The sequence below is a fragment of the Pristiophorus japonicus genome, chromosome 18 (assembly GCF_044704955.1).
Source record: "Pristiophorus japonicus isolate sPriJap1 chromosome 18, sPriJap1.hap1, whole genome shotgun sequence".
Classification (NCBI taxonomy): Eukaryota; Metazoa; Chordata; class Chondrichthyes; family Pristiophoridae; genus Pristiophorus; species Pristiophorus japonicus.
In genome coordinates this window covers 92,318,962-92,342,687 of record NC_091994.1, presented here as the reverse complement: position 1 = coordinate 92,342,687, position 23,726 = coordinate 92,318,962, and the positions used below count along the sequence as shown (strand labels likewise).

Below are 23,726 nucleotides of genomic sequence, written 5' to 3'. Positions count from 1 at the left end.
AGTGGGGGGGTGTTGGGTACGAGTGGGGGGGTGTTGGCTACGAGTGGGGGGGTGTTGGGTACGAGTGGGGGGGTGTTGGGTACGAGTGGGGGGTTGTTGGATACGGGTAGGGGTTGTTGGATTGTAGTGATGGGGTGTTGGGTAGAAGTGGAAAGTATAGGAATGATTGCCAAGGACTGTATTCCAAGCAGCTGACATGGCATCATCTATCAGGACAGTCTCAGGCATTTTTTTGGGAACCATCAAGATTTTTGCCGCTGTTAATGGAGTTAAGGATTTTCTTTGATCAGTTGCTTGGATCAAAACAGCTTGATTCCTTTGGAAGTCCGTTCAGACCGTAATAAACGATCCGTGATCTGCATTGACGGAATCGGGTTCCACGCAGCGTCCTCGCCTTCGGGTCACTCTCCGATTCCGATGGAACTTGGCATAACAGCGGAAACCTGGTAAAGACAGACGAGCTTTAGAGGGGTTCAGTCCTTGGGGTTCATCCAGTGAGACCCGACTTGGTCACCAACTTTAACTTCACTTCGAACAAGACTGAGCCCCTTTCCCCACTTACTGTCCTGACATCTACAATCCACACTTTACAGTTTGTGCTGCAGAGTCAAACCCCAACCCAACCCAACCCCAATAGCGGCCTGTCCGTGGACCAACATCTGCCTCTCAATAGCACCACTGAACTCGACCTCAGGATGGAACCAATGTTGTCTCCAAGCAGCGAGCTCCCTGTTTCAGCATCGCAACTGACTTGGATCCGCAATACCGGGAGCCCGATGAGGAGTAAGTGAGCGAGGTGATTAAACCCACGGGTCCAATGCCCACTGCTCAAGGCTAGGTGGCTATGAATGAGTTGCAGCCCGAGGCAGCACCCACCTTCCGCACACATACAGTCATCGTAGCACTTGTTGTTGAGGCCACGGTTGTGGGCTTTGCAAATGTGCTGCCGGAGATCACAGCACCAACCTGTGGGAAAGAGACACACAAACCGCTCAGTTCATGAAATCGCGGGATTTTGGCACAAATGATCACAACTGCTGTACATGTGGCAGGCAGACACAGACACCACAAAGATAGACATGGCACAGACAGACACTATACAGCTCAGGCAAATATTGCACAGACTGACAGTCACCACACAGACATTCAGTCCTGGATGAGCAGAAATATCCATCAACTAAATATTGGGAACACCAAAGCCATTGTCTTCAGTCCCCGCCACAAATTCCATTCCCTACCCACCAACTCCATTTCCCTCCTTGGCCATTGTCTGAGGCTGAAGCAGGCTGTTTGCACCCTTGAGCATCCTACTGGACTCTGAGATGAGCACCTGATGCCATATCCTTTGCATCCCCAAGACTGCCAACTTCTACCTCTGGAACATCGCCCACTTCCGTCCCTGCCTCAGCCCATCATCTCCTCAAACCTTCATCCGTTCCCATGTTACCTCTAGACTAGACTATTCCAACACTCTCTTGGCCCAGCCTCCCACCTTCCACCCTCCTTAAACCTCAGCTCATCCAAAACTCTGCTGCCTGCATCCTAACTTGCATCAAGACCGTTCAAGCACCACCCCAGTGCTCGCTGAACTATATTGATTCCCGCTCCGGCAACGCCTTGATTTTAAAATTCTCATCCTTGTTCACAAATCCCTCCATGAACTCACTCCTCTCTATCTCTGTAATTGCCTCCAGCCCTATAACTAACCCTCCCGCCCACCCGAGATATCTGCGCTCTTCCAATTCTGGTCTCTTGTGTATCCCCTGTTCCCTTCGTCCCACCATTGATGGCTGAGCCTTCAGCTCTCTTGGCCCCAAGGTTTGGAATTCCCTCCCTCAACCTCTCCACCTCTCTCTCCTCCTTTAAGATGTTTCTTGAAGTCTACCTCTTTGACCAAGCTTTTCGTCACTTGCTCTAATATCTCCCTCTGTAGCTTGGTGTCAATTTTTGCCTGATTACACTCCTGTGAAATGCCTTGGGATGTTTTACTACATTAAAAGTGCTATATAAATGCAAATGGTTGTTGTGTAACTCTGTTCTGCCTCCGTGCCTGAAGTGAGAAAGGGGGAGATCCGCGACAGTCTATCCTAGAATATGCTGAATTTGGAAAGCTGGTCCTGATTTAGGTGCCAGTATATTCTGTCTGGTCAGAGAGTTGAGTCCTGCACCTACCAGATGGCAGGGAAAACTTGTACTCTCACCAGAGACAATGTTTGTTCTGAATAGATTGTTAAATTTGATTTTAATGTAGGTTTCAATTCCCCTCCTGTATGGGCAGTTCCACATGTCCAATCGCCGCAGTTCTTTGCTCCCCTGATGAGATGTTGAACTGGGTGAATCCCGCTGTTTAAATCCTTCTCTCGGTTACCCTTTGATTCATAAAGTACAGAACAAGGAAAGGTTGTTAAGCTTTCCCAGCCTCTGCTTCCCAACAAACCATCTCTAAGTCATTTGACGTCGGGAATCGCATAGATAATCACAAGACAGGCATGCGGTGTATGTTTTATAACTGTTTCAGTCAGTGCCTCCAGCAATTACACAGCAGCTGTGGAAAGATGGCAGCAGAACAGAGAATATGCATCAGGCACACAGCACGGCGGGACACTATCCCGTGTCCTTTTATTTTCCACCCGAGTTGGTAGCTCTGAGGTACCAATGTTTTGCTGCCTGCAGCACTGACAGTTAATCCCCCTCTGCTCCCTGAACTATTAGATTATTGTGTTCAACAATTAATGTAAATGAGTTTCCCACTGGATTTCTTAGTCTCTGTTAAATTAACTGCACTGAGTCTGAAAGGTTGGGGGGAGGTGTTCAGAATGAAACCTGCAGTGAATAGTCCTGGGATGAAGTAATCACAGCAATAACAAGCAATCAGATTAACTCTTTCAGGGTTTTTTCTGATAACTGTGCCAGGCTACTGAAAGGCTTAATCATTGCTCAATTACAATTAGAAAGAAGCAACTTACATTGATATAGTGCCTTTCACAACCTCAGGATGTCCAAAGCTCTTTACAGCCAATGACATATTTTTGAAGTGCAGTCACCATTGTAATATAGGAAACACGGCAGCCAATTTGTGCACCGCAATGAGATAATGACCAGATAACTTGTTTCGGTGTTTCCGAGGGATCAATATTGACCACTATTGGGGAGAACTCGCCAGCTCTTTGAATAGTGACACAGGATCTTTTACATTCACCTGAGGGGGATGGTTTAACATCTCATTTGAAAGATGGCACTTCTGACAGTACAGCACTCCCTCAGCTTGGTTTCTGTACTCAAATTTCTGGAGTGGTGCTTGAACTAGAGGTGAGAGTGCTACCACTGAGCCAAGTCGCTGCTGCTCAGAGCTTATTGCTTGTGTCTCTTTTACTTTCCTCTCTCTATCACCTCAGCCAAGAGCAGCATTGGTGACAGTATCAGGTCATATCCACAACACACTCCATTGCTCTCTCAACTGAACAATAATAATGGACAGGAGACCGAAGAGGGGACTGCAGTGTAACCATGTTACTGTGTCAGAACATGGTCACAATCCGTAGCCACAACTGCTTCATCCATTTATGATAGCCACTGCTCTCATTTTTTTGTTATTTTCTAATTTTTCTCCTTTACCACTAATGGTCAGTGAGTCACAGCTAAAAGATAGACAGAGCCACAAATGACCACTCCAGACCAATGGTCAGACTTCTGGTTGTAAGAGCGACTGCCCTGGTAGCTTGGCTGAGAAACCGCATTCATTATTAAAGAACTTTGAGTGATGGGTTAGAGCCTCAGGCTGGTCAAGAACTGTACAAATATTTTAGTTGATCTGTAAATCAAATGCCCCCTTATTAAAGGGGCACTAAAACTGACAAATAAACAAATTAACATTTGACCATCAACTTAAGTCAAATAAAAATTTGGTTGCCGGGGGTGATGATGCACTCCAGTCCCTCCGGTGCCCACCTCTTGCGGAAGGTCGTGAGCGTACCGGTGGACACCGCATGCTTCATCTCCAGGGACACCCTGGCTCGGATGTATCCACGGAAGAGAGGCAGGCAGTCGGGCTGAATGACCCCCTTGACCACCCGCTGTCTGGACCAGTAAATGGCCACCTTGGCCCAGGAGCAAGCCTACGAGGAGGCCTTCCAACCTGCCCGCTCCCCTCCGCACAGGGTGCCCAAAGATCAGGAGCGTGGGACTGAAGTGGAACCAGAATTTGAGGAGCAGCCCCCTCAAATAATGGAATATGGGCTGCAACCTCACACATTCAACATATACATGGAACACAGACTCCTCCAGATCGCAGAAATTGCAGGCGGCCTGGGAGTCCGTGAACCAACTTAAAAGCTTATTGCACGGGACTGCTCCATGCAACACCCTCCAGTAGGAACTGTACAGGTACCAGGCAGGCAGTCCAGGTGATGATCACATGGCTCCACTTCAGCCAGTGAGGTGAGGTTCCCGTTGCTCAGGTTCTTGCTACGACGCTTGTCTAAAAGAAAGAAACAGAATAAAAATATCAACCCTTTGGAAGGAAACAGTTTCATTAGTGTGCAAAAGTTGCATTTACTCATTCCTGTCCTACCCTCACAAACTAAGTTGATGAAGTGAGTGGGCAAAAGTGTGGCAGATAGAGTTCAGTGTGGGGAAGTGTGAGGTCATCCACTTTGGACCTAAGAAAGATGTATCAGAGTATTTTCTAAGTGGCAAGAAGATAGGAACTGTGGAGGAGCAGAGAAATTTAGAGGTCCAAGTACAGAAATCACATATTTTTGCATAAAATAGGATTGTATTCCCTTGAGTATAGAAAGAAAGAAAGAAAGAAAGTCTTGGATTTATATAGCGCTTTTCATGACCACCGGATGGATGTCTCAAAGCACTCTACAGCCAATGAAGTACTTTTGGAGTGCAGTCACTGTTGTAATTTGGGAAACGCAGCAACCAATTTGCGCACAAGCAAGCTCCCACAAACAGCAATGTGATAATGACCAGATAATCTGTTTTTGTTATGTTCACTGAGGAATGAATAGTGGCCAGGACACCGGGGATAACTCCCCTGCTTTTCTTCGAAATAGTGCCATGGGATCTTTTACATCCACTTGAGAGAGAAGACTACCTAAACTCACGCAGCATTCGAAATAAAGTAAATGAGTTGACGGCACAAATCATTACAAATGGGTATGATTTGGTAGCCATTACAGAAACGTGGTTGCAGGGGGGCCAAGACTGGGAATTAAACATACAGGGGTATCTGACGATTCGGAAAGATAGACAAGAAGGGAAAGGAGGTGGGGTAGCTCTGTTAATAAAGGATGATATCAGGGCAGTTGTGAGAGACGATATTGGCTCTAATGGACAAAATGTTGAATCATTGTGGATGGAGATTAGAGATAGTAAGGGGAAAAAGTCATTGGTGGGTGTAGTTTATAAGCCCCCAAATAATAACTTCACGGTGGGGCGGGCAATAATCAAGGAAATAATGGAGGCATGTGAAAAAGGAACGGCAGTAATCATGGGAGATTTTAACCTACACATCGATTGGTCAACTCAAATCGCACGGGGTAGCCTGGAGGAGGAATTCATAGAAAGCATACGGGATTGTTTCTTAGAACAGTATGTTACAGAACTTACAAGGGAGCAAGCTATCTTAGATCTGGTCCTGTGTAATGAGACAGGAATAATAAACGATCTCCTAGTAAAAGATCCTCTCAGAATGAGTGATCACAGTATGGTTGAATTTGTAATACAGATTGAGAGTGAGGAAGTAGTGTCTCATATGAGCATACTATGCTTAAACAAAGGGGACTACAGTGGGATGAGGGCAGAGTTGGCTAAAGTAGACTGGAAACACAGACTAAACGGTGGCACAATTGAGGAACAGTGGAGGACTTTGAAGGAGCTCTTTCATAGTGCTCAACAAAAATATATTCCAATGAAAAAGGAGGGCGGTAAAAGAAGGGATAACCAGCCGTGGATAACCAAGGAAATTAAGGAGAGTATCAAATTAAAAACGAATGCGTATAAGGTGGCCAAGGTTAGTGGGAAAATAGAAGATTGGGAAAATTTTAAACGACAGCAAAGAATGACTAAGAAAGCAATAAAGAAAGGAAAGATAGATTACGAAGGTAAACTTGCGCAAAACATAAAAACGGATAGTAAAAGCTTTTACAGAAATATAAAACGCAAAAGAGTGACTAAAGTAAATGTTGGTCCCTTAGAAGATGAGAAGGGGGATTTAATAATGGGAAATGTGGAAATGGCTGAGACCTTAAACAATTATTTTGCTTTGGTCTTCACAGTGGAAGACACAGAAACCATGCCAGAAATTGCTGGTCACAGGAATGTGGGAAGGGAGGACCTGGAGACAATCACTATTACTAGGGGGGTAGTGCTGGACAGGCTAATGGGACTCAAGGTAGACAAGTCCCCTGGTCCTGATGAAATGCATCCCAGGATATTAAAAGAGATGCCGGATGTTATAGCAGATGCATTCGTTATAATCTACCAAAATTGTCTGGACTCTTGGGAGGTACCAGCGGATTGGAAAGCAGCTAATGTAACGCCTCTGTTTAAAAAAGGGGGCAGACTATAAAAGGCAGGTAACTATAGGCCGGTTAGTTTAACATCTGTAGTGGGGAAAATGCTTGAAACTATCCTTAAGGAAGAAATAGCGGGACATCTAGATAGGAATAGTGCAATCAAGCAGACGCAGCATGGATTCATGAAAGGGAAATCATGTTTAACTAATTTACTGGAATTCTTTGAGGATATAACGAGCATGGTGGATAGAGGTGTACCGATGGATGTGGTGTATTTAGATTTTCAAAAGACATTTGATAAGGTGCCACACAAAAGGTTACTGCAGAAGATAAAGGTACGCAGGGTCAGTGGAAATGTATTAGCATGGATAGAGAATTGGCTGGCTAACAGAAAGCAGAGAGTCGGGATAAATGGGTCCTTTTCGGGTTGGAAATCGGTGGTTAGTGGTGTGCCACAGGGATCGGTGCTGGGACCACAACTGTTTACAATATACATAGATGACCTGGAAGAGGGGACAGAGTGTAGTGTAACAAAATTTGCAGATGACACAAAGATTAGTGGGAAAGCGGGTTGTGTAGAGGACACAGAGAGGCTGCAAAGAGATTTAGATAGGTTAAGCGAATGGGCTAAGGTTTGGCAAATGGAATACAATGTCGGAAAGTGTGAGGTCATCCACCTTGGAAAAAAAAACAAAAAAAGGGAATACTATTTGAATGGGGAGAAATTACAACATGCTGCGGTGCAGAGGGACCTGGGGGTCCTTGTGCATGAATCCCAAAAAGTTAGTTTGCAGGTGCAGCAGGTAATCAGGAAGGCGAATAGAATGTTGGCCTTCATTGCGAGAGGGATGGAGTACAAAAGCAGGGAGGTCCTTCTGCAACTGTATAGGGTATTGGTGAGGCCGCACCTGGAGTACTGCGTGCAGTTTTGGTCGCCTTACTTAAGGAAGGATATACTGGCTTTGGAGGGGGTACAGAGACGATTCACTAGGCTGATTCTGGAGATGAGGGGGTTACCTTATGATGATAGATTGAGTAGACTGGGTCTTTACTCATTGGAGTTCAGAAGGATGAGGGGTGATCTTATAGAAACATTTAAAATAATGAAAGGGATAGACAAGATAGAGGCAGAGAGGTTGCTTCCACTGGTCGGGAAGACTTGAACTAGGGGGCACAGCCTCAAAATACGGGGGAGCCAATTTAAAACCGAGTTGAGAAGGAATTTCTTCTTCCAGAGGGTTGTGAATCTGTGGAATTCTCTGCCCAAGGAAGCAGTTGAGGCTAGCTCATTGAATGTATTCAAGTCACAGATAGATAGATTTTTAACTAATAAGGGAATTAAGGGTTATGGGGAGCGGGCGGGTAAGTGGAGCTGAGTCCACGGCCAGATCAGCCATGATCTTGTTGAATGGCGGAGCAGGCTCGAGGGACTAGATGGCCTACTCCTGTTCCTAATTCTTATGTTCTTATGTTAAAACGGGGCCTCAGTTTAACATCTCATCTGAAAGACAGCACCTCCAACAATGCAGCGCTCCCTCAGCACTGCACTGGAGTGTCAGCCTAGATTTTGGTGCTCAAGTCCCTGGAGTGGGACTTGAATCCACAACATTCTGACTCAGAGGCAAGCGTGCTACCCACTGAGCCATAGCTGACACTGAAATAGAAGATTAAGTGGTGATCTAATTGAGGTGTTTAAGATAATTAAAGGATTTGATAGGGTAGATAGAGAGAAACTATTTCCTCTGGTGTGGATAGTTCAGAACAAAAGGGAATAACCATAAGATTAGAGCTAGGCCGTTCAGGAATGAAGTCAGGAAGCACTTCTTCACACAAAGGAAAGTTGAAATCTGAAACTCTTTCCCCAAAAAGGCTGCTGAGGCTCACTCCTCGATCCCCCTCCCCCCCCCCCACCCCCCACAAACTTGTGCCCCTCTATGTGCTCGTTACCCTGTGCGCTTGCATTTCCCCAGGCACTTGCGCTTCCTTCACGCACGTTCTCGCCCACCCACAGACTCACTCCCCCAGCATGGTCCCACCCCACCACTCGCTCACTCCCCCATGCTCCCCATGCGCCCGCGCCCTAGCCACAGGCTCACTCTCCCAGCATGGTCCCACCCCACCGCGCGCTCACTCCCCCTATGCTCCCCATGCACTCGCTTGCTTGTATCCCTTCCCCGTGCACTCACATGCTCGCGCCCACCGCACGCTCACCCAAACCCACAGGCTCGCCCCCACACCACCCTACCCCATCTCACCCAGTACCTTTCTTTTTTGTTGAAGGCCACATATCTGGCTTCATATCTTCATAATCAGTCCAATCAAAGAGCGTCATGTCGAGGGTGGGGTTTACCTCAGCGACTGTTCTTGCTCCCACCTGTACGAGCTCAGGGCAGCCATGAGAGGGTCAGAGATGGGAGCAGGGGAGACAGAGAGGTAACAGGACAGGAAGACGGGGATGGAATAGGGAGTCATAAAAGGAAATGGATTGTTTGAGAGACAAAATAAGGAAGAAATAAGAGAGAGAGAACAAGGCAATTGAGTGAAAATGAAATGAGTGAGCAAAGAAAATGACAGCAATTAGATTGGGAGAAATAACAGTACAGAGACCAGACAGGAGAGTAGCAACAAGCAACGTCCATCAGGAGATAATCCACCAGGCAACAACAATCCAACAACTCGGGACTTTGGACAGGGGACCTGGTGTCTCTCAGGGACCCTCAGGAGATATGTCAGTTTACCTCACTGACACAAAGTGACTGCAAATCTCACTTTAGCAGTTTGAGAATTTGACTTCAGTTTCTAAAAGTCTGGAAATAAATGTCAGCTTTGCTACCGATGCCCTCGTCCTGAGAATGAAAAAACAACACCAACTATTTCTACATTGTCTGATTTCCTGATATCAAGTTGTGAATGAGCCACAATTTTCTCAGCTATCTTCAGTCCTTGTCATTGACTCTACCTTCCTCCTAAACACTCAGACAGCCTGCACCAGATGGACCACAGCCATGATATCCTATCTGACCAAGAGTTAAGCTCCAAACCACACATCTCAGTTACCATCAAGACCTCCTAACTTTCATCTCCACAACATCAGCAGCCTCCACCTCTACCTCCCCAGCACTGCGACAAAAACCTTTATCTGCATATTTGTCACCTCCAGACTCAATTTCCCTCTTCTTGGCCTCTATAAGTTCTACCCTGTGCAAAATTCAACTACCTACATCCAACCTTGCCCTGTCTACTTGCCCATCATTCTAACCTCTGCTCACCTACACTGTCTCCCTATCCCACAACGTATTTATTTCAAAATCCCCATCCTCGTCTATAAATCTGTACACAGCCTCTCCCCAACCAATCCCCACATAGCCTCTCCCCAACCAATCCATACACAGCCTCTGTCCAACCAATCCACACACAGCCTCTCTCCAACCAATCCTCACACAAGCTCTCCCCAACCAATCCCCACACAGCCTCTCCCTAACCAATCCCCACACAGCAACTCTCCAACTAAGCCACACACAGCATCTCCCCAACAAACTCACACACAGCCTCTCCCCAACCAATCCTTACACAGCATCTGCCCAACCAATCCCCACACAGCCTCTCCCCAACCAATCTTCTCCATCCTTAAGCCTGACCTGAGCCATAATTTCCTGTAACTCTGGTCCTTTGTGCACCTTCCCACCATCGGTGGCAAAAGGTTTCAGTTATCCCAGCACGACCCACTAGCACTCTGTAAACACCTCCATCTCCCCCCACCCTTAAAACACCTTCTCAAGACCATTCAATTATACCTTTGGCCACCTCCCCTAATTCCCCACGCATGGTCTGTGCCCATGTTTTCTCCTTTCTGATGTGCCTTGGGATATTTTTCTAAGATGCAACATAATTGTGTTTAATAGAATTGTGGTGTCAATGTGTGAAAGACAATGAAATAATCAGCAAAGAGATGCCAATTGTTGCCCTGAATGTGAACTGTAAATATTCGATTCCCTTCTTGCTCTGGTTTGTTTTCTGAGAGGTCTGATGTGGCTTTTCTGGTGATAATAAAGACTCTGAGAGACTATGGTTTACCCACAGCTGCTCTGTGTCACATCAGTGATTTGACAAGATGAACCAGGAGTTGCACAGACTCTCGTGGGAGGACAGACTTATTATATCCTGAAGTGGCAACATGAACTGCTAATCCCAGCATGGTTTAATTGGTTGACGAGGAACTGCTTGCTGTAGTCCTGTACCCTAGCCTGAAAAGAACATCTGCTCCATTACACTTTGCTGAAGGGAGGAATATTTGCTAGTCGCTGCTCCTGGTGTCTGGAGGGTGCGGCTTGTGACCTGGTACAATCTGGTTTACCTGTTGCCGTGTGCCTCTTGGCTTTGCTGCCGGTGCTTCCTCGGTTGTGATGGTGGTCAGCAACATGCTGGTCACAATGGTGCTGGACATTGGCAGGGGCATTGTGGCATGCTCGTCCATCACTTTGCTTCGTGTCAGATCCTTTAAGAACGGCATTAACTCAGCTTCCGGCACTTTCCCTGCAGGGAGAGGATACATATAGTGACAGATTAATCAGCTGCAATTAAACAACACATGGCCGACTAGGTGACAGGGACCTGCTGGGTGTCAGGGACCTGCTGGGTGACAGGGTGACAAGGTGACAGAGATCTGTTGGGTGTCAGGGTGACGGATCTGCTGGGTGTCAGGGACCTGCTGGGTGACAGGGATCTGCTGGATGACAGGGACCTGCTGGGTGACAGGGACCTGCTGGGTGACAGGGTGACAGGGACCTGCTGGGTGACAGGGACCTGCTGGGTGACAGGGTGATGGATCTGCTGGGTGTCAGGGACCTGCTGGGTGACAGGGATCTGCTGGGTGACTGTATGACAGGGTGACAGGTACCTGCTGGGTGACAGGGACCTGCTGGGTGTCAGGGTGACAAGGTGATAGGGATGTGCTAGGTGTCAGGGTCCTGCTGGGTGACAGGGATCTGCTGGGTGACTGTATGACAGGGTGACAGCCATCTGCTGGGTGACAGGGACCTGCTGGGTGTGACGGAGCTGCACGATCTGCTACGCATTTTGTACCTTCAAGCTTGTACCACTTGATTGGATGTTATTCTCACTGTCACTTTGAGCTGTGATTGCTCGCTGCTGTGAAAGCTAACTAATAATTAACTAAATTAATTAATTTGCAATGCTCACTGCCTTCATTTGGCATTTCAAATGCGACAACTAGATTAAGTTTAAAAACACTGCTCAGGCTGAAGGAGAGAGACTAAATGTGGATCAGGCTCACATCCCCCCGCCCCAGGAAAGAGCGGAGATACACAGCTTTACAGCCTCTTGCTGTTTGTACTGACAGCAGCAATTGGCACAAGACAGAACATAAGAACATAAGAAATAGGAGAAGGAGTAGGCCATTTCACCCCTCGAGCCAGCTCCGTCATTCAATAAGATCATGGCTAATCTGACCGTGGCCTCAACTCCACTTCCCTGCCCGCCCCCCATAACCCTTGACTGTCTTATCGTTCAAGAATCTATCTATCTCCAGAGTTTGCTCACCAGCCAGGCACAGCGCAGACTAATGCACCACTGCCAATCCACTACACAAGTGGATCCCTGACAAAGTCCTTCCTCTCTGGATTATTTAACAAGAAAATTCACCATCACTCGTAAATGTTCTTCACAAGACTCAAACATTTAGGAAATGTCCAATTTCAGTTTGTTGCTCTCTCCCAATGCCACACACCGTTCCTGGCCAAAGACCTCCCAGTGACATTCCCAATCATTTGTTCAGTTTGAACAGGCACCACATTAACTGGCACTTGATGGCAGCACGAGGCACAACTGACCCATCATCAATATGGCTGCATGCATTTCAAGGGATTTTTGGTCAAATTTCATGCAACAGGCTAACTCCATTTATGTCTAAAATTAGACAGGAATTGTGAATCAGATGGAAGGTCAGTTTTATGAGGCTCTATTGGTTGCATAGAGCCTCACTGCCCAGGAGAACAAGTCATGAAATAGGTTGTGCAGCTTCACCATCTGATTCACATTGAAATAAAAAAAGTGGCCATCCTGAGGCTGCTTTGCTGGGAAGTGGTTGTCACCTTTTAAATAGTATGCTAATAAGGTCCTTAGCTGAATGCTGTGTTGCTCCAGTGAGCTCCGCCCTGGCTCTGAACTCACCTGTGCATAAAATGGCTCCATGACACCTGCACTGCCCTGGCCTGGCCTGAAGCTACTGTAGCATCTGCTCCCTCCAATATGTTTTGTTGCTATGGAAGATGTTCCCTTTGCATGACTAAGTGCTGAGGACGGGAATCCCTTTGGGAATTCTAACAGCGCCGCATGATTTAGATGAGGGGGATGAATTTATGAGGGACACCAATTTCAGGGGCGATGACACCTGAATTATAAAAGAAGGCTTGCATTTATATAGCACCTTTCACGACCTTAGGACATCCCAAAGCGCTTTACTGTCAATGAAGAACTTTTGAAGTGTAGTCACTGTTGTAATATAGGAAATGTGACAGCCAATTTGTGCACAGCAAGCTCCCACAAACAGCAATGAGATAATGGCCAGATAATCTGTTTTTAGTGATATTGACTGAGGGATCAATATTGACTAGGACACTGGGGAGAACACTCCTGCTCTTCTTCAAAATAATGCAGTGGCATCTTCTACTTCCAGCTGAGAGGGCAGATGCTCCTCATCGGGAGGTCCACTGACAGTGTGTCTCTCACAGTTTCCTGGAAGCAGGTTCATGATATTCAGATGTTAGAGATTGGTGGAGTCCCAGCAGCCACCCATGGTTGCTTCATATCCTTCCTTGTGAGACAACATTCCAATATCGCTTCTAATGGCAATGCTGCTTCAAAGTTTGTGTGTCATACTCCAAAATTGCAACCTAGAAATTCTCTGCAATAAAGTCTGTAGAAAAGATGAAACATTTGTCTTCATACTTTGCATGCTGAGTCCCTTAGGGTGCTGCAGCTTTCAGTTTTGGTTAGTGCCAGATGTGCTAGGCTCCAATAGTAATAATGTTGTAAAAACGTATACTTACATTGACACACCTCCTGAATCCCAGAAACTTCTTCTGTAGCATATGGGAGATTGGTCACTCTGGGCCACCTCCACCCCAATAGTGACCCCACCTCCCCCCAAACAGTGACCTCACCTCCGCCCAAACAGTGACCCCCACCTCCCCCCAAACAGTGACCCGCACCTCCCCCCAAGCAGCATGACCCACACCTCCCCCAAACAGCGTGACCCCCACCTCTCCCCAAACAGCGTGAACCCTACCTCCCCCCAAACAGTGACCCCACCTCTGCCCAGTGACCCCACCTCCCCCAAACAGTGACCCCACCTCTGCCCAAACAGCGTGACCCCCACCTCCCCCAAACAGTGACCCCACCTCTGCCAAAACAGTGACCCCACCTCCCCCCAAACAGTGACCCCTCCTCCTCCCAAACAGTGACCCCACCTCCGCCCAAACAGCGTGACCCCCACCTCCCCCAAACAGCGTGACCCCCACCTCCGCCCAAACAGTGACCCCCATCTCCGCCCAGTGACTCCACCTCCGCCCAAACAGTGACCCCCACCTCCGCCCAGTGACCCCACCTCCGCCCAGTGACCCCACCTCCGCCCAAACAGCGACCCCCACCTCCCCCCAAACAGCATGACCCCACCTCCCCCCAAACAAACAGTGACCCCACCTCCCCCCAAACAGCGTGACCCCACCTCCCCCCAAACAGTGTGACCCCACCTCACCCCAAACAGCATGACCCCACCTCACCCCAAACAGCATGACCCCACCTCCCCCCAAACAGCGTGACCCCCACCTCCATCCAAACAGCGTGACCCCACCTCCGCTCAGTGACCCCCACCTCCTCCCAAACAGCGTGACCCCACCTCCGCTCAGTGAACCCACCTCCTCCCAAACAGCGTGACCCCCACCTCTTCCCAAACAGCGTGACCCCCACCTCTTCCCAAACAGCGTGACCCCACCTCCATCCAAACAGCATGACCCCACCTCCACCCAAACAGCGTGACCCCACCTCCACCCAAACAGCGTGACCCCACCTCCACCCAAACAGCGTGACCCCACCTCCACCCAAACAGCGTGACCCCCAACTCCACCCAAACAACGTGACCCCCAACTCCACCCAAACAACGTGACCCCCAACTCCACCCAAACAACGTGACCCCCAACTCCACCCAAACAACGTGACCCCCAACTCCACCCAAACAACGTGACCCCCAACTCCACCCAAACAACGTGACCCCCCCAACTCCACCCAAACAACGTGACCCCCCAACTCCACCCAAACAGTGACCCCACCTCCACCCAAACAGTGACCCCACCTCCACCCAAACAGTGACCCTCAGCTCCCCCCAAACAGTGACCTTCACCCAAACAGTGTGACCCCCCACCTCCATCCAAACAGTGTGACCCCCCACCTCCATCCAAACAGTGTGACCCCCCACCTCCATCCAAACAGTGTGACCCCCCACCTCCGTCCAAACAGTGTGACCCCCCACCTCCATCCAAACAGTGTGATCCTCACCTCCGCCCAAACAGTGTGACTCCCCACCTCCGTCCAAACAGTGTGACCCCCCACCTTCGTCCAAACAGTGTGACCCCCCCCCCACCTCCGTCCAAACAGTGTGATCCCCACCTCCGCCCAAACAGCCTGACCCCCATGTTCACCCACCTTGGCAACACTTCCTACACTTGGACCTCTGTTGCACTAACAACTTAAATGATTTGTGAAGAAACAAAAAACAAACACTCCCTTTAAGGACTAGCAGTAGCCCTTGAATAGCTGCTGCCTGGCCAGGTTTACCTTCCCCTAGGCCAATGATCAGCCTACTCTCTCGGCTCCCTGCGCACATTGTACTGGCACAGAGAGCCGATAAAAATGAAATGGGAATACCCAGTTTTACACCCCTTGCCATTCAGTGTCTCTTTAATAAAGTCCTGCTGTTGAAGTCAGTGATTTTAGCAGAGAATTCATTGGCCGGTTTAGATTAATTTTGAAGGATCTATCCGACCAATCCATGTAACCCACACAGGGCATGAAAAACACACAGCCCTAGGCACAAATTATCAGAAGAGAAGGTTGCCTCTCTCTCATTGTTACTCAATGGCATTATGAGAGGGCTTTGAGCTAATATAAAAGTTGTAGATCTGGACAATCTATTGGTGCTCTCGATACATTTCCAAAAGCCATTACAGAGCAACTTCTTGCTTTAATCACATGCTAGCCTTCAAGACAACTGAGAAATTTGGAGGCAAATTGTTTTGCCAAGAATGATCAGTGTGACCAGAATGCCAGTTACAAACAGATCTTTACACACTGACTGAACAAAGCTTGTCAAAGAGCTGGATTTCCCCCGAGGGTGTCCTGTGATCAGGGACGTCCGGCTCTGAAGGGCAGGGAAGACTGTGCTGGAAATACCACATTGCTCCAAATAACAGGGTCAGGTAGACGCAGGTCACAGGCAATGAAATCTTTCTACACTGTCTCAGTTGACATTTCTTCAAGCCTCTCACTGTCAGTTGTGCCAAATTAGGGTCAATAGGTGGGAGTCTGTGCTGTGGGCTTTACAGTCACTCCATAGGGATCGGCCCCTCCAATCACCCAAATGCAACTGAATTTCAAAAGCGGTGTCGGAGAGGTGACCTTCCTCATAAAACCAGATTATTATTTCACACAATGAACAAAGAAGTGAGGTTTATATCAAACCACAGGGAGAACATTCTCCTTCATTTTAATTTATGTTTTTTCTCCAATCTGTTTTCTTCCATTTTCCAGATCTCCTTTCTGCTGGTGAGGACAGGTTCTCCATTGTCCTTACACCAAACTATTAGGTCTGTGGCTGACACCTCACACCCTGCACATAACCACAGTGCTTCGGTCCGTCAATGTCCCACACCATCAGATGAACATTACTTTTACTTTAAAATGCATATTTATTCACATTTCAAGTGCAGAATATCCATTAACAATCCCTGGACAGGGATGGGAGAGGTACAGGCCGAGTGCAGATAGAGTGCAGGCAGCTCAATCTGGAAAAAATTATGACCAAAACTACAATTTGTTTTACACAATGATAATCCCAATTGACAATCGAAAGAGAATATTTAACACATGCCCTAAAGGAATGAGTCAGATCCAATAAGTGAGTGAGTGAGATACAGACCAACAGGAGCAGAGAGGGGGGGAGAAAGCAAAGGAGAGGGACATAGGCAGAGGGAGAGGGAAAGAGCGATAAAGAGACAAAGTGGAAGAAGTGATAGAGAGACATAGGTAAAGGGGAGGCAAAGAATAATGGGGAGAGCACAGATGGAAGGGGGAGAAGAGGAGACAGAATGGCAGACAGAGGGAGTAAGAGGAAGCCAGAGTAGGAAAACTATGCAGAGTGAGAGAGTTACAGGGAGAGAGAGGAGAAGTGAGAGGAAGACAGGAAGAGGTGCCAGAAGAGAGTGTTACAGGGAGAGAGAAAAAGGCAGAGGCAGAGAGACACACAACTTGCATGTATATTGTGTCTTTAATGTAGAAAAGCATCCAAAGACGCAAGAACAAAAAGGACAGTAAGCTAAAGAAGAAGAGATTAGGAGGGGTGACTAAAACCTTGATTAAAGCGGTGAGTTTCAGGGCCGATCTTAAAGAAGGAGAGAGAGGTGGAGAGGCAGAAGGGTTTAAGAGAGGAAATTCCAGCAAATAGGATCTTAACGGCTGAAAGCACAGCCACAAATGGTGGGACAAGAAGGGGAATGTACAAAAGGCTGGAGTCAGAGGAGTTGTTGAGCTGGAGGAGGTTTTAGAGGTAGGGAGGGGCGAGGGGAAGGAATTTAAATACAACTGTGCGAATTTTAAATTGAAATGTCAAGGAAGACAATGTAGATCTGAGAGGACAGGGGTAATGGGTGAATGGGACATGCTGCGGGAATGGGCAGCAGAGTTTTAGATGAGCTGAAGTTTATGGAGGGTGGAAGATGCACAGACTGAGCAATTGGAACATGACAAGATAGAAAAATTGTGAAATAATCAAACTCTGGACATTAATCACAGACCCACTTCTGAGTTTATTGTTCTTGATAGAAGTTTTGAATTTACTATTTAATAAATCTAAAGAAAAATTATAGACCCTTGAGCTATCAATGGACTAATTGGATTTTCTATAATCGTATTTAATTATTGTAGTTTAAAAATAGTATATTTTATAAAATAAGTTTGTCTGGTTAGTTCCAATGCTAGAGAATCTTTTCTACTCGTGAAAAATATTGAAAATGATAACCCTATTTTTCACTGTCGTCTCTAAGGTCCCTCTTACCCTTACTGTGTCGGGCTCGCTCTCTCCGATTTGGCTTCTTGTGATCTCTGTGGTGTTTTTTCCCCTTATTTGCAGACTCTCCTGTCGAGTAATTTTCTGGTTCTCGGGGATAAAACTGACCTCTCTGGCCTACAACTCTCTCCTGCTGCATTGCTGATGTTCTCTCCAGACTGTCTATCTCCACTCGCACTGGAGTCAGACTCTCCAGTCCCACACTGTCCTCATCTGGTCTGTCTGCCTCCAGCACTCTGGTTATCATGGTGTTGGCCTTATCCTTCCTCTGTACGCCATGTTTGTGGCCTGGTCTGGATGGGTCGGACCAGGTCTCGTGTCTCTTCAGATTATTGCTGCTGTCTGGTGGCTGCAGTGTGCTTTTCTTTCCTCTGGTGCCAGCTTCCAGAGCACAGACCTGGCTCAGACCATCAATAGCCAAGAAGAAGAGGAAAGGAGGCATGAGGTGCCAGTGAGCCATTTTCTTCACACGATTAATCTGAAGAAGAAACATGTGAGGTGAGCCAGAGAGTTTGGTTTCAACTGCTGATTACATCATGATCTGTACAACATTGAGGAACAGATTAACCACCAGTGCCACTTTCGATATTCAGCTTTAGTGTGTGCAAAGACCAATCAAAGTTCCCCCAAGAGTTCAGATGGTAAATGCTATGCATAACTATCCAGTTGCAGGAAAGGGTTTGCAATTCAATGCTCGACTATTTCATAGAATCATAGAATGTTTATAGCATAGAAGGAGGCCATTTGGCGTGTTGAGCCTGTGTCAGCTCTCTGCAAGAGTACTTCAGCTAGTCCCACTCCCCCGCCCTTTCCACGTACCCCTGCAATTTACTTTTCTTCAGGTACTTATCCAATTCCCTTTGAAAGTCACGATTGAATCTGCCTCCATTACCCTTTCAGGCAGTGCATTCCAGATCCTAACCACTCACTGCATTAAAAAAGTTTTTCCTTATGTCATCTTTGGTTCTTTTGCCAATCACCTTAAATCTGTATCCTCTGGTTCTTGACCCTTCTGCCAATAGGAACAGTTTCTCTCTATCTACTCTGTCTAGACCCATCATGATTTTGAACACCTTTATCAAATCTACTCTCAACCTTCTCTGCTCCAAGAAGAACGAACAAACCCAGCTTTTCCAGTCTATCCACGTAACTGAAGTCCCTCATTCCTGGAATCATTCTCGTAAATCTTTTCTGCACTCTCGCTAAGGTCTTCACACCCTTCCTAAAGTGTGGTGCCCAGAATTGGACACAATACTCCAGTTGAGGCCGAACCAGTGTTATGTAAATATTCATCATAACTTCCTTTGATTCAGATTCAGATTCAGCTCATGTCAATCAAAATGATTGTAGGAGCATTCCAATTTGCCTCAGCATCCCTGGGCTACAATGAGGGGGAAATTCAACTGGGTTATTGTGCAATGACCCCTGCTGGATCCCATATCCCAACAATAGGTGGCGCCTTCAGAAAAGTAATAGGACTAAGGGAAGAAATTGGCAAAATGATCAACAAAACTTAAACATCTGCTGTTATCATGCTTGCGTCATGCTCTGTGATATTTACAGGCCACCCCAATCTACTTGGTCAATTGTGACTCAGTGAAGGGTGATGGTGGGCTGCACTCACACTTCTTTCCCATTTCATTCAGAATTTTCTCCATCCCAGAGATCAAAAATTCAAAGCTGATGTAACAGCATGGCCAGGGGTGCTTTTTTTTTGCTAAGTCTAAGACTGTACAGGGCTGGGATAGGATGGGGCAGAATGTGGGATAGGAACTGAGTGACAATCATAGAATAGTACAGCACAGAAGGAGGCCATCCAGCCCATTGAGTCTGCGCTAGCTCTTTCAAAGAGTGAGGGTGGGTTTGCTGTTGCTGATAATCTCAATAATTAAATAATGTTTCCACGTCATGAGACACGAGTGGTAAAATGTAATTTTTCTCTCTCATTGTTAACATACCCGTAATGCAGGGTTGGTCTTGTGCCTGCTTCTACATCCCAACAGTGAAGCAAAAGCCTCCGCATTGCAGCCTCTCTATAAATGATTTGTTTAATTTTTGACATGACTTTTTATCGCTTGTGCTTACGGTCACTTCTTCCCCCTTCCCCATACTTCATCCAGTCCCCAGCCAAGAGGAGCGGCAGTGGTCAGGTTTCACACCTGTGCAATGGCACAATGTCAGCTGGCAGGAGATATGTGTGGCTTCATGTTTCTAGCGGAACGCAAAGCTTTTTGCTCACTAACTCCTTTTGGTATCACAAACCGACATGGTGCATAATGTAGTAACTTTGAACCCATCATGTCCCCTCCTGAAACACATCACCCTGTATGGTCATCTGTTTCCTGCATTACAATAGGGACTACAGTTGAAAGTATTTCACTGACTGTGAAGCACTTTGGCACATCCTGAGGTTGTGAAAGGTGTTATATAAAATAAGAACATAACAGAAAAACATATGAACTAGAAGCAGGAGTAGGCTGTTTTGCCCTTCGAGCCTGCTCCGACATTCAATTAGATCATGGCTGATCTTCTACCTCAACTCCACTTTCCTTCCCTATCCCCATATCCCTTGATTCCCTTAATATCCAAAAATCTATCAATCGCTGCCTTGAATATACTCAAAGACTGAGCCTCCACAGCACTCTGCAGTAGAGAATTCCAAAGATTCACCACCCTCTGAGCGAAGAAGTTTCTCCTCATCTCAGTCCTAAATAGCCGACTCCTTATTCTGAGACTGTGACCCCTGGTTCAAGACTGCCCAGCCAGAGGAAACATCCTCCCTGCATCTACCCTGTCAAGCCCTGTAGTTCCTGCTAGTTCTTTCCTTCCATGTTTCATTGTGGCAGTGAGTGAGCTTGTAGGAGTCATTGCTGCAGGAAATTATTCAGTATTGTTGATAAGCACATGGCTGATATTTAGTGCCCCGGGGTTAGGGAGAGGAAAATCAGGCGTGAAATCTGGTCCTGAATACCGTCCAGTGCCTCCCGCTGGAAATTGCATGTGTGTGTGTGCGTGCAAAGGATGAGGACAGGATTTGAGTCAATGGTGATCCTACTATGCTGAATATGGTGTCTGCACTCAGTGTCTGGGCGAACAACAACTTGGTTGGTTAATGCATTCATGCAACTGTACCCTAGCAAGGAAGGCACCTTCAGGAGAAGGGGGCGGGGGGTTGTTAGATAGAGGAAAATAAAAGGAAACACTGTGATTGAGAATTAGGCTTTGCAAAAACACGCCTCACACAATCACAATACAACAATATAGCTTTATATCGAAATAAATGTGTGATTGTTCAAAAGGTTGAGAAAGTAATAGATTTGAAATGATAATTATATTCTTTAGGAATTATTCAGATTTAACATCTCTATTCTTGAACGGACATCTCCCCAGCCCCCGGGGATAATGTTAATTATCTGTAGCTCCCCGTGGAGACACTCTCTCACCTCCCATCTGCTCTAACACCAAACATCACAAGATTAATTTGCAGCATCTTCAGTAAGTTACCCCCCCCCCCGCCCCCCAACCCCCCAACCCCCCAACACACACCCGCAGAATTCCAGCTCTCCGGCATCACCTCCACAATCGGCTTCAAACCAAACGCACATTAACTATCAGGAACGTCCTTGGTGTCAGATCCAGAAGGCATTGTTTATAAATCTCATTAAACATGTGCATCATCTCCGCTCTCGTCCCCGGGGTCTGGTCAAATGTTCAAAGCACTGGCGGAGTCCAATCGCCGTGCAGACCGTCCAATACCCTCAGTCACCAATACCCGCACACATCTAGCACCAGGGTTAAAACAGTGCACGAACTTCTGCTCCTCCACAAATCCCGAGCACCTCACTGAAAACACAAGCCAGGAACACACCTTTTCCAATCTGAACACAAGCTATTGGCAACTAAATTCAGCGATTTAACAGCAAGGTCTTTTCTACACACCCAACCACACAATACATGTTCATCGCTCCCCACCTCGGCCGGCACACAACACACCTTGGTCCGCTTCTCAGTTTGGGAGAAAACAAATTAGACACAGATTGGGTTCCTGTCCACCGACTTGAGAGAGACAGCGAGGTGCAGACACTGACAGACACACACACACACACACAGACAGACAAGCACAGAGCGACACACTCACACACACTTTCATTCTGACAACAACCTGCTATTGTCTCTGCTCCAATAAACACAAAACATTCTGAAAATGCTCAAAGAGCCATTTATAGTCGGCTGCAGGTGCGATAAGGTGAACGGACAGACCTCGCCCTGAATAACATGAAAACAGGGCGTTGTTTGGGACTGAGCATCGCCGCCGCTCCGGACACTGCCTACCTGTCTGTCTCCCGGGGACGGGGCACAGAGAACGGCCGCTTCCCACAATCTGATGGAACCGAAGATTCAATATCCCAGAGACTGGGACAGAGCTGAGCATCCGCGCTCCCAGGGCGCGCTCCCGACAATGATGTCAGCGACAGACGGGGGCGGGCACAGACTGGAAGAATAAAGAAATGCAACAAGAGAAACAGAAGAGCAAATACAAACAAAAAGATATGAAACGGGATAGGAGGTCATTCCAACTAATGGGTTCTTGGTCCGAACAGGGTTGCGGAGGAGGTGATGGAGGGAAATGAATGGAATTTGGTATACATGCGAGAAGGTTTGGTCCAGCTAGCTAACCGAGGTAGCCTCGTGATATGGATAGAAAACTGGTTGGGAATATTGAGTTGGGATAAAGGGAACTTTCTCAGATTGGCGACCACAAGGCAACGGTGCGAGAACTGTAAGCTGGCATGTTTTAGGAATAGAGAGGAGGATATCTAAGATACTAACCTGGGAAGCGAGAGAATTGTGGAGGGTAGAATATTGTAAAAGGGGGGCGATAGATTAGGAGTGAGCAAACGGTGGCGGATGCAGTTTAACGTAAGATGTGAGGTAGTACATGTACCAAGATAGGCAATAGGAGTGCAGTCTCTATAGGGAAGCATTCGGGTCGATATATGAACGAAGAGATCCAGGTATTCGTCAATAAAAGCTAACTAAAATGCAAAAAATGATCAAAAAGGTTAATGAGATGTTAGACTATATAAACAAGGAAGGATCACAGCGACTGTAAAGAGTTTTGGTCAGATCTCATGTGGAATATGGTGTTCATTCTTGGCACCCGAATTTGGGAATAATATACTGGTTTAGATAAAGCCCAGAAACAATTCAACAGGATGGTCCCTGGCTTGTTGGGACGGAGTTATGGTGAGAGACTGAGCACATTTGGATTGTAGCCTCTGGGGGTGAGGAGTTTGGAGGAACATTTGAGTCAAGTGTTTAAAATAATGAAAGGACTTGACTACATAGATGGGGTATGATTCTTGTTTCCAGTAAGGGAGACCCAGAACAGGGAGCCACGAACGTAAATTTCAAGTTAAGCAGTTAAAAGCGATCCCAGGAAAAAGTCTTCCAACAGTTACAAGACTGTGGGGAATACCGGCCGGGGGTCATAGATACCAAACCAACCTCGGTGTTTAAGCAGAAGATGGGTATCTGGGAAGTAAAGGTCTGAAGGGACCAGGAGAAAAGGCAGGGAAATGGGATTAAAATAAGATCAAACTGGTAGAGCGGGCTCCTGTTCTGATATTCCTATGACAGAGAAAGAGAGAGAATGAAGAAATACGACGCGGGAGAGAAAATAGAATAAAGAAGTGGAGAGACAATACCTGTCCTTAAACCTAGGGGAGGGTCGATGCATGTGAGTGGCACCAGATGAGTCTGGGAGTTTACGGTCAGGAAACAATAACAGATAATAGTGCTATTCTGATTGTATTTCCCTTAATACAAATATTTACATCGAATGT

The 23,726-nt window shown here is 47.0% G+C and overlaps 1 protein-coding gene across 1 annotated transcript; it reads right to left on the bottom strand.

Moving 5' to 3' along the window:
* Positions 1-330: 330 nt before the first annotated feature.
* draxinb (dorsal inhibitory axon guidance protein b) lies at positions 331-22,421 on the bottom strand (the record flags this gene model as incomplete). Its single annotated transcript, XM_070860728.1, is given in 9 exon segments — positions 331-443; positions 877-966; positions 4,388-4,477; positions 8,159-8,161; positions 8,787-8,898; positions 10,879-11,057; positions 17,869-18,358; positions 22,213-22,262; positions 22,265-22,421. Coding segments are annotated over 9 exon segments (1,284 nt in total), but the record flags the coding sequence as incomplete, so codon positions are not given.
* Positions 22,422-23,726: the final 1,305 nt, after the last annotated feature.